At 39.4% G+C, this 16,144-nt stretch overlaps 1 protein-coding gene across 1 annotated transcript in view; it reads left to right on the top strand.

Moving 5' to 3' along the window:
* The window catches only part of Sec71 (ADP ribosylation factor guanine nucleotide exchange factor Sec71), a 452,892-nt gene extending 446,560 nt beyond the window's left edge, over positions 1–6,332 (top strand). The window contains exon 30 of the mRNA XM_067136654.2: positions 5,428–6,332. Within this exon, the coding sequence (XP_066992755.2) occupies positions 5,428–5,577 (150 nt within the window). The 3' untranslated portion in view covers positions 5,578–6,332. The remainder of the gene's footprint in view (positions 1–5,427) is intronic.
* The last annotated feature ends 9,812 nt before the right edge of the window (positions 6,333–16,144 follow it).

Raw genomic sequence — 16,144 nt, 5'->3', positions numbered from 1 at the left:
TAATTCCTAACGCCAATGCCATCATCAGGACCTTCACATTACATCATCATAAAATACGCAATCCTAATGACACGTCTATAACCATCCACATTTCATTATCCACATACATATTTTTAAAGATCCTACCGTATCAAACACCTTATCACGTCGCATAAATCGTCATGCACAGCGAATTCACAATACCTAGGAACAATCTATTCAGGCAATTACGTCAAAGACTACTAAATATGTTGCCGCATTAACACCATATCACCACAATAATATCACACTTCCATTATCAAACACCGTATTTCTGCACAAGCACATAATATTTGAAGACCATAGAATCGCACGTCGCAAATACCGAGCTCCTCCGAGGTATTTTGAGCCACGAGTTAAGTTAACATTTATGACAATAACACCATTACGGTACCAATATCATCGATGCCGAAAAATCATTCCGTAAAACCTTGCTAGCAGACATTAAAAGAAAACTTACACGACCCCTCGTATATTATCACAACATAGATTGACTCACCGCACTAGACGCAACGATCATAAGTAATACAACGCAATGATTAACAAATAACGGTCGCCTTCAAGTTGAAAATTATACATGTCAAATCGACATTAAAATAAATACTACTCTACATCTAAAATAAGCAACTACATGGCGGAATATATAGACGATATTCAAGTACTCATCCTGGGTTGTTGCTCCACGACGGTGTCACCTTCCATATTCAGCTCTCAACTATAAATATTATCCATTAGTGTCCATCACATTCCTGACCAGATCCTTCGAGGTCCCTCTGTTTTAGTTATTCATGTTAATACGTGCAGTCATCTCATATGTATAACCAATAACTGACGGTTCCATGTTACCTGAAACTCAGAGATATCTATTAGGACAGGGTTATACACCTTGATACAATTTTTACAGTTCAATTAACACACTTGCCTTTGCGTTTTCGATAACAAGATATCTTGTTTTACAATATAATATGTGTTTATAATATGCCAATATCACGCTAATATATCTCTTCAACACAATCTTTCTCCCACGAATTTTCGCTTCCGATCCTTCTAAGATACAGATTGAGAGTCAACTTCCTCAGAGACAAAACAAATTCTACAACAACATAATAATTGCAGACGGTTTGCTTTTTAGAATTCTTCTATGCTTCCAGCTCCCATATGCTCTTGACAATTGGAAACATTTGACACATAATGCGTAACGATCTCGTATAAATCAGCTGTATTGGCAAAGGAACTTATTTAATAATTGCTGCCTCGTATTTAGGTTAGTAATCGACAGTTTCATTCTTCATCTCGATCGTCGAATCGTGCGAGACTAGATGTACAAGGTATGGCCCTCTCATATAAACTTATTATTCACACATTTCATGGCCCTCAGTAACATTCTGTCATTGATATTCTACCGTTCATGCGCATTTCAGAAACTTTACTTGAGGAATGTGTATTATTCATTTAATCCTGCCCTATGTTCCACGATGTTTTATTGTCTACCAATATTTCCGAGGCACCACGGGGTTTAGAGCTTGTTATCAATTCGCCGCTATCTTCAATTCAGCGATGCCGTTCACATAATTAGACAAGTCAACTGAACTCAAATTCACCTGGAGGTGTGATAACCGGACATAAGATTTCATTGACATTATTTCTCAACATAAACTTCCAATGTGTTCACCAATCTCATCCTGATTTACATTGGAAGGTTATAGTACTTGCGAGCTCTCTCGTCAACATTTGAAGGCGATATCGAAGTCGATTAGTAATACTGGTTGATTGCTATTCCATAATAAGAAATTAGAATGAAAGACGATATGTTTTCATAACATATACGTAAATAACGTGGTTGATAGCAGTTGTTAACTCGTTAGAAATAAAGGCTAAGTAAATGATCGGTTAATTTTAATACTACACACTGAAATTTAGTAAGAATGCGATACACGTCAAGATATGGCAGAAGTACTTGGATGATAGTGGGTTCGAACCCCACTGTCGGCAACCCTGAAGATGGTTTTCCGTTGTTTCCCATTTTCACACCAGGCAAATGCTGGGGCTGTACCTTAATTAAGGACATGGTCACTTGCTTCCTGCTCCTAGCCCTTTCCTGTCCCATTGTCACCATAAGACCTATCCATTTCGGTGAGACATAAAGCAACTTGGAAAAAAAAAGTGGTCGAGCGCATCACTGATTTCAGAGGTAAATTTATGTGAGAATGTTATCATTTCTCTACTGGCGCTTGGAATATGTTTTCATGATACGTACAGTACAGTTAAGTTAGGTTAAGTGACGCTGTTTGAATAAGAAAACCGAAACAATTCCCATAAAATGCGATCGATCATCATCGGTACTGTATCGTTTTCTCACTATGTACACTTGCGAAATCTCTCATCGACATTCGAAGTCAGAGTTGATTAGTAATACCCGTCAACTGCTGTTCTCTAAAAGAAAATTCAAAATGAAAGATGATAACCCATTTTCGTAATAAATGTGTAAATAACGTGGTTGATAGCAGTTGTTAATTCGTTAGAAATAAAGGCTGAAGTAAACGATCACTTAATTTTAATGTTATATACTGAAATTGTGATACACCCAAAGATATGGCAGAGTACACCATTGATTTCAGATAGTTTATATTTTCTCGTGTCTAGTTAAATTTCAGAATGGCTGTTCCCATGTAAATTTGTAGCGAGGGGGATATATGGTTAGGTTAGGTGACACTGTTTGCAGAAGAAAACTGGAACGTTTCCCACAGAGGCCTCTGGAGTGATACTGTATTTTTTCAGAATGAAATTAAACATACACTTTCAAGTAGTAACAGATTTCGAGAAATAACAAACGAGTAAGCAGTAGTGTGAATGTCATCTGGAAGAACGCAAGTTTTGAACAAACTGATTGCTGTTTCATACCGATTTTAATGTGTAATGGGTTTTTCCTGACTTTTACGAAAAATATGATATAACAACAATCCGTTATAGCGAGTAAATTTTTGCCGTTATGTATTCTTGCTATAACGGACTTTTACTGTAGTTGGATCAACTAGTGGGATAAAATGGTACGTTACAATTGGTGTCAGAAACTTAAGTAACTGGTAGCATATTTCATAGTTGCTAGAAATCTCTAGTGAGTGACAAAATGGACATCAAACAATTCCAGATGCTTCTCTGGCAATTCCAGAGGGAGTGAAATTTAATCTAGCAATATCAAAGTTAAGAGTGAACTGAAATCTAACCAATAGGTACTTAAGGAACTTATTAGTGAGCTGAAACCTGAACTTAAATCTAGCCTGAACCAACTCGGTAGTGAACTGGTATTGAGTCAGGAGGAACATAAGAGCGAACTGAAAACAGACTTAAATGAACTGAAGAACAAACAATTAAAGTTAGGAAACGAAGTGTGCTCACTCAAAACTGAGGTGAAGAGTGACATCATGGGGATAACAACAGACTGGACAAGAAACGGTCCAAAGTAATGCCTGCTGTTCTAGAATCCGAAGTTCGAGACCCGACAGCAGAAGTGAGTGCCCTGCGTGAGAGGATGACGGCTGTGGAGACCTCATATTACAATGGGACCACTTCCTGGGGAACATGTCAGCCCGGTTCGAAACTGTACAGAAGACGGAGGTACTGCGCAGCCCACAGCCAGGTTCAACCTACGAGGAGGTTGTGGTAATATTCCACAGGCGCTGTGGTAACCACCAACTGAGAGTCGTTTACTGTGTCCAGCTGCAGGAGAAGGCTCACTTCATCAATTGAACACCGCGGGTAATCACCACCAAGATTTTTTTTTTGCTAGTGGCTTTAAGTCACATCGACACAGAAAGGTCTTACGGCGATGGTGGGATAGAAAAGGCCTATGAGTTGGAAGGAAGCAGCTGTGGCCTTAATGAAAGTACAGCCCCAGCATTTGCCTGGTGTGAAAATGGGAAACCACGGAAGACCATCTTCAGGGCTGCCGACAGTGGGATTCAAACCTACTATCTCCCGGACGCAAGCTCACAGCCGCGCACCCCTAATCGCACGGCCAACTCGCCCGGTCCCACCAAGATCAAGCGACCAGGTGACATGACCGTGGATCAGCCTCTCCAGGATCGCACCCAGCATGGGGCAGCTGATATCTACTGCAGTATACTCTGCAGCACCAAGATCCATCCAGAGATGAAGCTTGGCAGGGAGCAGAATCTCGTAGGGGTTCTGACGATGGCCCTGCGGATAGAGGCGATGGTGGTGATGGCATGGCTGGAGGGACCCCACTAGGAGATGGCATGCTAATGAAGTCTGAACTGATGACCAGTGAACAAGAACACTACTTGACCAGGACGCTCGTCCCGGCACGAAGCTGCGTACCGGTACGGACACAGAGTTTGACATCACAGAAGATGAGACCCAGCAGGGCCAAGCCTGAGATGTGCGAGTCAGTCATGTGCATCGCGCTAGTGAACTACGAAGGTGCACAGGCCCTAAGTAGATGGAAGTGTGATAAAGGAGAAAGTCACTGGGAACTTCAGCCACTTTGCTAGGATCTACGAATAGTCGTCAACAGGAACGAGGACGCCGTCCAACGGAACCAGAAAAATCTTCATTGGAGAGGTGATGGCCAGTCTGTTAAATTGTCTGACGCTGTATCATGGAGCAAGTCAAGATGATTTGCCCTAAGGAGGAGGCAGTGTGGTACTACTGCTACTAAATGTTTTCATTCCTCCCCTGAAGGGGAAAGCGGAGCTTCCTGATGGTGATGCCGTCTCTTAGGCCAGGAGATTTGTGTCAGAGAAGGTGAGAGGGTTGGCAGCTGTGGCTTATACTAGCAACTGTCTCAGCATTCACCTTGGTGCAGGAGACTGGAAAACCATTGAAAGCCATTCTCAGGACAGCCAACGGTGGGGACTAGCCCCTCTCCACCTCCCAAATACAGAGGTGTAGAGCCGTGACCATCTCTCCTCTGTTCGGTCGGCCGGTCAGAGTGCAGAGCTGTCGGACCGTGGACTAGCTGTGGCCACTTGTGGGCCAAGACCCACTCTGCATCCGCCAACCGCTGTGAAGTATGTTCGCCATTTTGTTCAGTAAGACCAGATGGAGTGTGATCCAATCTGATAGAATATTCGTAGAAAGGTTGCCTTGTTTCTGCCCCTAATTGTTGTTCCATCCTGTGAGACTATTTTTCCCAGATATTTGAAGCTCTCTACCACTTGTAACGGCACTTTATGTACTGTAATTTTATCACTCCTCTTCCTTTTCATTGTTCATACTCTACTCCTCAATAACTTCACTCCATGCATCTAGCCCCACTCTGTACCTAAATCACAATATCATCTACAAATAAAAAACAAACTGAAAATCCAGATTAACAGGATCCAGGTAAAAAGGAATCCACTGTATTTGCTATTTCATATTATTTAATTTGCTTGTTTTCTTTCACAGTTTGCTGCCCATACATCAAGCTACTATCCTCTTCTCTGTGAAATCATGTGTTTTGACTTGAAACCTGAACTTCGATCTGTTCTACGAAGGTTCTTTTTACGCATTGGTCCAGTTTTCAACATAACTCCAAATCGATCGGGAGGACCATGATGTTGCGGGAATGGGCGTACTCATCTTCGCCCACGGTATTAGTGTGTGAAACCAGTCGAAGTACATATATATGTTTGTTGTAGATATTTGAAATGACTATTTGAATTACTTTGACTGGGCTTAAAGTATTCTAATCTTCTAGGTTCTTTGCTGTATTAGATTATTATTGTTGGCGGTTATTAGTAAAGTATGTTCAATTGCATCCTTTTTGTTTCATCTTTAGTTCTGAATTTTTCTTGAGTTGTACTTTACATTTATTTTTATTGTTGTTTAGGATGTGAATGATTTTTCGTAACATGTACTGTACTTGATGCTCGTGTATTTTTTATATATGACTGTACATAAAAGGGGAGTATACTTATTTATTCAGCTTACATTATAATTTGAAATGTATTATAACCCTTCATTATCTTCTTTTGCTGTTGTAAACTTAAAATTCACTCTGGAGATTCAGTGATGAATTAAATATTTGTTTGTTTGTAGTGTTAAGATAACATGAAGTATCCACATGTATACATAGTTATCATCATTGTAGTTTTACATTATACACTTTATGAATGGAATACCTGTGATACTGATTTTTAAGTTAGAAATAGTATTATTTATAAATTTGTTTGCTAAAAACATATATTGTCAAGTTTCCTGTTTACTTCAGGGTTGCTGCATTCAGGTTGCTTTAAAGTTTATTTATACTATCAAAACTTCAAAACTGTCTCTTAAAGTAAAAAACTCACGTTTAAATAATTATTATATACTTTGCAGTGTCTGATACATACATACATACATACATACATACATACATACATACATACATACATACATACATACATACATACATACATACATACATACATACATACATTTTCATTATAGACTGTTAACGCCTTTCAGCATTCCATCTGCAAGCCTTTGTGAATTTACCAAATTCCTCCACAATCCTCTATTTGTAACTAGCACTGTGGGCTCATTTAGTTCTATGCCTCTTATCTTTAAATGATTAGAAACTAAGTCTAACCATCGTCACCTTGGTCTCCCTCTAATTTTATTACCCACTATGACTTGAGTCCATTATTCTCCTAGGTAACCTATCCTCTTCCATTTGCCTCATATGACTCCAGCACTGAAGATGGTTTATCCGTACCACTTTATCCATCGAGTTCATTCTTAGACTTATCTCCTCATTCCAAGTATCATCCTGCAATTGTTTCCACCTGTTTGTTGTGGCAGTCATTCTTGCTACTTTCATGTCTTTTACTTCTAATTTTTGAATATCCTGTGTCCACCAAGCTTTCACTCACATACAGCAAAATTGGTCTGTAAACAGACTGGTGTACAGATGGTTTCATCTGGGAGCTGATCTCTTTCTTACAGAATACTGTTGATAACAACTGCTACCTGGTGAGTTGGCCGTGCAGTTAGGGGCGTGCAGCTGTGAGCTTGCATCGGGGAGATAGTGGGTTTGAACCCCAATGTCGGCAGCCCTGAAGATGGTTTTCCGTGGCTTCCCATTTTCACACCAGGCAAATGCTGGGGCTGTACCTTAATTAAGGCCACGGCCGCTTCCTTCCCACTCCTAAGCCTTTCCTATCCCATCGTCGCCATAAAACTTATCTATGTTGGTGCGACGTAAAGCAAATTGTAAAAATAAGTTTAAAATAACAACAACTACTTCAAGCTCATTGCTTTAGCTTTGCTGCACCTTGATTCAATCTCTTTCAGTACACTACCATCCTGGGAGGATGCACTTCTTACATACTTAAAATGATCTACCTGTCCCAGTTTTGTATTTCTGATCTAACGTTGTTTCCTTGGGTTTCTTTCTTAGTCACATCACTTCAGTCTTGGAAATGCTAATTTTCATACCATACCCGCTGCACTTATTTTCTGCAGGCTTTCAGCACAGTCTGCCGTTAAGATCAAGTCGTCTAACATAGGCTAGACTGCTTACTGCGTTTCCAGCTAACTGATTCCTTCCCTGCCACTTTATACCTTTCAGTAGGGGATTCATATAAACTATGAATAGCAAAGATGAAAGATTACAGCCTTGTCCATCCCGTTTAAGTACTTTGAACCAAGAACTCGTTCTATCATAAATTCTCACTGCAGCCCAATTGTCAACATAAATGCATATGATTGCTTTTAATAATATACCATTAATCCCATATTCCCTTCACTACGGCTAACATCCTTTCCCTCGGTAGTCTGAAATATGCCTTCTCTAGATCTACAAACCATAAACATAACTGTCTATTCTTCTCATAACATTTTCAGTTGCTGGTGCATACCGATATTCTGATCCTGACAGCCTTTGTGTGGTCTGAAAACACACTGGTTTTCTCAGCCATTGATCGCACCCTTCCATCCAAAATGCCTGTAAATATCTTAAATACTGATCAATGAAATACCTGTATAGTTGTTGCAATCCTTCATGTTCCCTTGCCTATAGATTGGTGCAATTACTGCTTTTGTCCATTCTCACATTCCATACTAATCTTATTACTCTGTGAAGCCATTTCATTCCTGCCTTCCCATTACACTATATTTAATCATTTCAGGTTTAATTTAATCTATTCCTGCTGCTGTATGACAGTGGAGAGTATTTAACATCCTTTTCACTTCCTCAAGTGTAATTTCACTAACATCATTGTCCTCCTCCCCATGAGCTTGGTTGTCTGCAACATCAACATAGAGATTTCCTTGTATGTTGAGAATATTTTCAGAATATTCCTTCCATATTTCCAGTGATTCTCTTAGATCTACTATGAATCACCTGATTTACCCAAAACACTATTTATTTCCCTCCATTTCTAAGATTCTTTATTACTGTCCAGAAAGGCTTCCCTGCTGCTTGACCAAGCCTCTCCAAATTGTTATTGAAATCTTCCCATGATTTCTTCTTGGATCTAACAATTATTTGTTTTGCTTTGTTTCTTTTATCTGCATGCAATTCCTTGTTTGCATCAGTCCTTGTTTGGAGCCATTTTTGAACAACATCCTGAGATCCAAAAAATGCATACTTTGCCATGACCCTGGAAGCAAAATGGATAAGGAACATCTACTACATTGCAATAAACTTGATGTGACAGCCAGAACTTCAAGAAATCTCACTCAACTATATTGGAACGCAAGAAAGCTGATGGATTGGAATCCGAGCTAGCCATAATATACAACAACAACAACAACAACAAAAACATTTACAAGCTGCCCACACTTCATTTCACCAAGATGTTAGTGTTTTCCTATCTTTACACAAAGTTGTTCCTAGGAATTCCCTTGCTATTACAGCATCCCTGTATGCCATCCATTTTCTTTCTATATCCTGAACTTATCCTTTGTTCTATGAAACTTTTCACTAATCATATTCATGTACTTCTAATTTCCTCTTCCTGAAAATGCTCTACCCTTATTCGTCTGTAGACAGGTTTCACTTTCTCTATCCTAGGGCTAGAGATACTTCGTTCACTCCAAATCAGACAGTGGTCTGATTATCAAAACATTCCTGGAATATCCGCATATTTGTAACAGATTTCCTGAATTTAAAGTCGGTGATGGTATTGATGTAATGGATTTGGTGCCCCTACTCTCCGACGTGTATGCTTGAAGAATGTATTCATAACTGCTAATCCCGTATTACTACAGAAGTCCATTAAACACTTCATTCCTATTAGCTTTCATATCTTCCCTGTATTTAGCCATCTCCTTTTCATATCCTTCAACGCTCACATCGAATTTGCCCATTAGCACTGCCTTATCCTTGCCACTGACCCTGACTATGAAGTCACTCAGTGCTTTGTAAAACTTATCAACTTCATCCTCATTTGCACCCTCACCTGGTGAATACAATGAGACAATTCTTGTCCTTATTCTTCCAAATGCTACCTATATCATTTGCTCATTTTCATGCCTAACAGAAACTGTGTTGCATACAGTAGTATTCCTGATGAACAGTTCTACCCTATACTCTGCCCTTCCCTTTTGAACACGTCTTAAGGACACTTTATAATCTGCTGTCTTTTCCTCGTTATCTCCCCTTGCCCAAATATTACTAACGTCTAACACATCCACATGCGTCCACTTTGCTGACTCGGCCCAGTTCTACTTTCTTCTATAAGCCCACTTGGTTCACCAAGTTGTTTCTAAGGAGTCCCTCACCTGTTAAATGGAAATGGGGCTCCGTTACTGCCATAGGTCTGGGGCTTGCTGAATATATTCTCAGTTCGGTTAATTTTGTGAAGCTGGATGCTACCCTGCTTTCACATAGTCCTTGTGAGAATCTCTCCTCTAGCAGGTTAGTGATGCCCAAGCCTGTTCCATAGCTACCGGTATCCCGACTCTCATGATCACTTAGTAGGCCACTCAGCTGCTGTCCATGGTTCACGAATTAGAATATGATTACAGTAACCCTCACCATGAACCATATTTCATTATGTTATATATATGTGTGTGTGTAAATTACATTAAGCATAATTCACTATTTTGTGTAATGTGTCTCCATGACAGTATTTAGTATCATTGATAATTATTATATTAATGGAGTGTATGCAACAATATTGAATTGGCTGTAAATATAGCAAAGGATGTGCGTGTGACAATTAATTTAAAGCAGCCTAGAAATGAACACCTCAACAAAAGTTTGGAATACCAACTTAAGAATAAGATAACCTGATCAAAACCATCTTTTGCTCCCATACCAGAGAGTGGATTTGAATAATTCTGGTGTGGATAAAATCTTGATATGACACTTGCAAAGTACCACTGAAAATTTACTTCATAATTGAATTGTCATAAACACTTCTATACAACAATATCCCAATTTTTTGTTGAGATGTATTCAAAAACATTAAGAATCATGCTTGGTATCAGTACATTAACTAATCTTGTAATTCATGATCAGTTTTGAAAGATACAATCTTTCTGTGCACCTTCAGAATAGTTTGTCTAACTACATTGTTTGTATTTTAGCATAACCATCAAATTTTTTGACACCCAACTTGAGTATAACGTAAAGCAAATGAGTCCCTTCGTAGACACTTAACAGTAGGTAATTAGTTGAGGACTCTGAAAATAAGGTTACTGTTTCCATGTGGATCTGAGAAACCAGATAAACTAGGGAAAGGAAGTGTGAATAGAATGTTTAATTATTATCAGAGCAACAGAATACCACACCTATGTTTATATACAGGGTGAACAAAAAATGCCGCACGTGGAGGTCGGCATGCGGTTCCTCATCGAAATTCACGACAAAAGTTTATCTTGCAAAACCTAGTCCCACCAATAGGTTTAATAGGAATGGGAGTTAAGAAATGAGGCTCTGGCATCGCTGTAATGGTGTGCAGCGTGGCCAAGCACAGGTCGCATGAACTCGGCACTCTGCCAGAGCTGTCTCATTAGCACAGTGAGACGAGGTAATGCCATAAATGCCGGTTGTGCGGACTCACCGATGTTCGAGTCGCGTTCGCGTCAATTTTTTAATTTTTTTTTTCAGTTAATGTGTCAAATTGTATCCAGTGTACACCTCCACTATGCAATACACTAATGTTCTGTCTTACCGTTATAGTTACCTTTATTTAAACTTTCAAACATAACATGAACTTCTTACAGACATAAACGACCACTTTGTTTCGTCCATGGCACAAATAAAGGCAATACGTAGAACATAATAGTGGATACAGTAACATCGTCTCTATCCAATGTGGTACAAGGAAACGCATTACAGTACAGTAGGTAGGCTACACTGAATTGCCCATTATGCTACGCACAATAATTCCATAGTGTGTGTGTGACGTCCAGTCTTATCTTCACATAGCCAGTACGTACACTTACGAGCAACATTCACTTCACAGCAGATGTTCAGAGCGACCACCCTGCATTTGCAAACACTTCGCCAATCGCTGGAGCATACTTTGCCGGACCCTACGCAACACACCTGCATCCACCATTGCCGATGCCGCATGCACCCGAGCTATTAGGTCTTGCACATCCATGGGTGGAGTACTATAAACATGTTCCTTTAAGTGCCCCCACAAATAAAAATCTTGTGGGTTAAGGTCCGGGAAACATGGAGGCCAGAACATTGGACCTCCACGACCAATCCATTTCCCTGGAAACGCTTCATTTAACCAGTTATGCACAGTCATTTCAAAGTGTTGTTATCTTCAACTTGTTGCAAAAGCCATTCAAAGAACTGTACTCGTTGAATGCGGTCTTCTGGCTGCTGGTGTTGAGTTAACGTATAATGATATGGATGCGGTGTTTCATCATGCAACACGTCAACAACCAGTGTATGAGATACCTGGAACTGCCTTGTAATATCACAGGGACTTCACCGAGGTGATTGGTGAACAGGTTCAAGAATGTCGTCCTCTGTTTGTGGAGTACATATAGTCCTTGGACGACCTCTGTCCACTACTTGTGGACGAAGAGTACCAGTTTCCCGCAGGTGTTGCTCAAGGCGACGAAAAACATTCTTATTGGGATGGCGCCTTTGAGGGTACCGTGCTGCATACTCACGAGCAGCAGCAAAAGCTATCGGATGCATCCAACACTAAAAGCATATCGACATATTCGCCGTTTGTGTACTCCATCAGGAAAGCCCCCCTACATGCATTTGAAATGACCAGTTATGGTTTGCACTGCTTGGTTAGTCGACTCATGCATTCAGTTGAATGGATCACACTGTCGTGTTCGACTATTGTCATGTGACAACAGGATGTCATGCTTACAAATGCAGTGACACGATGGGAACTAGGGACCTGACGTCTCACACATAGTAGGAAAAAAAAAAACCTGACGTAGATTCGAGCCGTAGCTCCATAGTGCATGTGGGTTTGATAACCCAGCCGTCGACTCAGTGAGCTGCAACGGCGGGTACGGTAGAGCAGGATGATGCACATTTCTCTATTACATTCCGATGCACTGCAGGATGTGACAGTGTTGCCAGCTTCTCGTTTTCGACTTGTTTTCCAACAGCACCAGATTCAATTTGGCTATATAAACTTTTGTCTTGCAATGGGATGAGGAATCGCATGCCGACCTCCAAGTGTGGCATTTTTTTGTTCACCCTGTATATATATCTCATGCTTCTATTGGACAGGTGATATTTTACCATCTTGGAGATTATTTGTTTGACACAAATTCATCTTTGTCTTTCTATACATGTGTGAGAAAGAATATTATCACAAATCTACAAGCGAACAAAAGGATGTAAACATATTATTGTGTTATCAGGATATCATTTTCTCTTGTTAAAGTATATTATAACTAGTTGTAGTTTTCTCTTTGTACTTAATAAGTTGCCAGTTATGGAAGAGACGAACAATGCTGTGAATATTTGTGAGAGAGTATTTCATCCCTATTGTAATTGATTTTATATGGCTTTTCAGAAATTTTGTTTTATATTCTCTCAGAGATCTTGACACTTGAATTTATTAGGATCTGCTCTAAGCATTTTGTTTCATTCCCTATAACGATTGCATATTACTTTAAGGTAGCTCCATGAAAATGTTTTGAAAGCAATGGTGCTTTATAATTATTTCAGGAATGACTCAAGGTAATCAGAAAATTCATTCATAATTGATTTATTGTCAAAGCAGAATACATGCAACATTGTCATGCAGGAAAAAGATAGCATGAAGAGGAAGAGTGGTTTACCTACACAAGACCTGTCTGCCATATCTGTACCTAGATAAGTTGCTCTTTCTTGTAATATCTTCTTCCCCAGTTTCTCTCATAGGTAGGTGTGCTGTAAATGCTATATATAAAGATAGTTCATTGAAATTTACTCACAAAAGTTTATTTATTCCAAAGTTATCCTACTTTCCTGGGTTCTAATTAAGGTAGATGGACAAAATTATTAAGGCAGCCTCAATACTGTCCTTTCAAATTCTATGTATTATAACAGAAGTAAGTCAAAAGTTGTGTACATAGTGACAAATAATCAAAACACTTTGTTACCTGCAGCCATTGCAAAACAAATTTGTTTTAATCCTGAAGTGACAAAACTTGATGTTGAATAAAGCAGATTTAGAGGAAGATAAAGTATTGCAAAGCAGTGATAAGATGGTGTTTATATATTGAATTTCAGAAGATTAAGTGACCGGTATTGTGCACATTTTCTGAAGTGTTATTAAGCTGCGTTTTCTTTAATTCAACAATAATTAACTCAAATTGTTTGAGAGCCATGTAGGAGAATTTTTCTATAAATTAGCATTGTTAGTTCGAATATTCTATTGCAATAGATGAGCATCACTACTAAATTACATAAACATCCCGCAGTTTGTGACAATACACTTTCCTGAAACACATGTAATCCAAAATCTACTAGTAAATATAGTGCACATTTTTTAATTATCGACTAAATCTAAAAGCTGAAAGGATATTACAATTTTTGACATTGAAAAGGTCTGCAACAGTCCATCGGAACACTGACTGATAACCACTGGCTGTTGATATGACATTTCAGTTTTGGTTAATGAGTAGTTAAATGGTGAAAGTAGTGTATTGCTATGTTTAAGATGTCATTTTTTTTTTGGCGATAAATGTAGTACAGGAACACATTTTAATGTATATTATTTTCAAACTTGAGTACAAAGGCTAGGAGAGCAGTATTTATCCCTTTATGCTCCTGCTAACAGAGACCACATCATAGCCCCAGAATTCTCTACTTTTGTTTCACTAATATTCTTCTGTTCTTCTGCCAATGTACTCATTGACGGGTGTCCTGTTCAGTGTGTCTTAATTATGGTGTAAGCTATTACTCTGACTGTGGTCTTTTCCTCTTCTTTACTAACAAGGGAAGTTTTACCCCAAGCATATTGAAACCTCTCCCAAAATTTTGTCCATGGCGAGTTAATGATATTATTGCATATGTACAGTATATATATTATGCATATGTAAAATATGTGCTGCTCTTACAAACTGAAAGGGTCTTAAGACATACCAGAAAATGTTGCAACAGGGCCTGTAAAGCGTTTGGTATGAGTGAATAGTTGTGTAGCCCTCCTGGCATAGCAGGTTTTCAGCTGAAACCGTAACTAGCACAATCAGTTTCCATCAGGAGGCAATCATCAAGCTGCGTGATATGTATGATATTTAGTAGGAAGTCACACTGTGTTATTATTTAATGAAGATGTAGCACAAGTTCAAAGAAACTCTAGTAAAGGAAGCTGAGGAAAATCTGTGGGAAACAAGTGCAACACTTATAGAGAAGGAAATGCCGTGGTGGAATGCCTTGGGAGAAAACAGCAGTAAAAGAAAAAAATATGCTGAAAAAGAAATAAGATCACATAAAACAAAAAGTGTGCAATAGAAGAAAGTGAACATTGAGCAGGAATATCAGAACAAGAAGTTGACAGTACCACTAATCCAGGAAGAAAAGAAAAAGTGCTGGAATGACTTTACTACCAGGATTGAGGAAGACTGTCAAGGAAGTTGGAAACTACTATGTTTGTTTGTTTGTCCAACCGTTATCCCATTTCTCTACGGGGTCGGGTATGAGGTGAGGTGAGATGAATCTGTCGTGGCGGGTTTTTATGACTGGATGCCCTTCCTGACGTCAACCTCATCAGAGGAGTTAATGAGATGAATGACGTGATATATGACACTAGGAAGGGAGAGGGTGAAACCCGTTGCTGGTGTGTAGCCTACTGCTGTCGAATAGCACCAAGGGGTCTGCTCAATGCTCAATGTCCCCATCCGACGGATGAATCACCATCAACAGCGTCATATGCCCTCACTCCATATGAGCACTGCGGAGAGGTTTGTAATTTAATCCAGGCTTTTGGCACGCAATCTGGTGATTAGAAATTGTATACCACCACCTCCCCTGCCCTGCTGGCCAACATTCTGATGGTGAAAACTTTTTCAACCAACGGGACTCGAACCAGCTAACCTCAGTCAGACCATTTAGACTTCAGCGCCTTAACGATCATGGCCACCAGGTGGGCAAGTTGAAAACTACTATATAAAGTAGTAAAATGTAACACTTGAATGTGGAAAGATCCTTGAACTGGAAACAAATGATAGTAGTTTGATTAGAACAGAAGAAGGAAACAGAGATGAAATTAAGAGGTACTTCAGCATGTTGTTAACTGGTGATGGAGACAGCATCATCACCACCACCAAACAACAACTGTAGAATAGATGATATCTGGGAAGACCGATCCCCATTAACATGGATTGAACTTGAAACAGCACTAAAGAGCATGCGAAATGGAAATTCCTTGGGGTTTGATGATCTCACCTCATATATGATAAAGGCAGGTGGAATACTTAACTTAAATTGGCTATATGGAGTGCTCTCAGTGATCTGGGAAGAAAACAAAATCCCAGAAAATGGGGAAAAGGGATCTTCATCTCACTGTTTAAAAAGGGCAATAGACGGAAATGTGGAAATTCGAGGGGCATAACATTGTTTTCACACACCCTCAAGCTGTTGGAAAAGATCATTGAAATGAGACTTAGGAAGATAGTAGAACCTTTGCTTGGAGAAAAACAACACGGATTCAGGAAGGATTAAAGTACTGTGGGTCTCATTTTTGCTGTAAGAATGCTTACAGAGAAATACTGG

Source organism: Anabrus simplex, chromosome 1 (assembly GCF_040414725.1).
Source record: "Anabrus simplex isolate iqAnaSimp1 chromosome 1, ASM4041472v1, whole genome shotgun sequence".
Taxonomy (NCBI): Eukaryota; Metazoa; Arthropoda; class Insecta; order Orthoptera; family Tettigoniidae; genus Anabrus; species Anabrus simplex.
The sequence above is the reverse complement of the archived record's forward strand: the minus strand, read 5'-3'. Positions and strand labels throughout refer to the sequence as shown.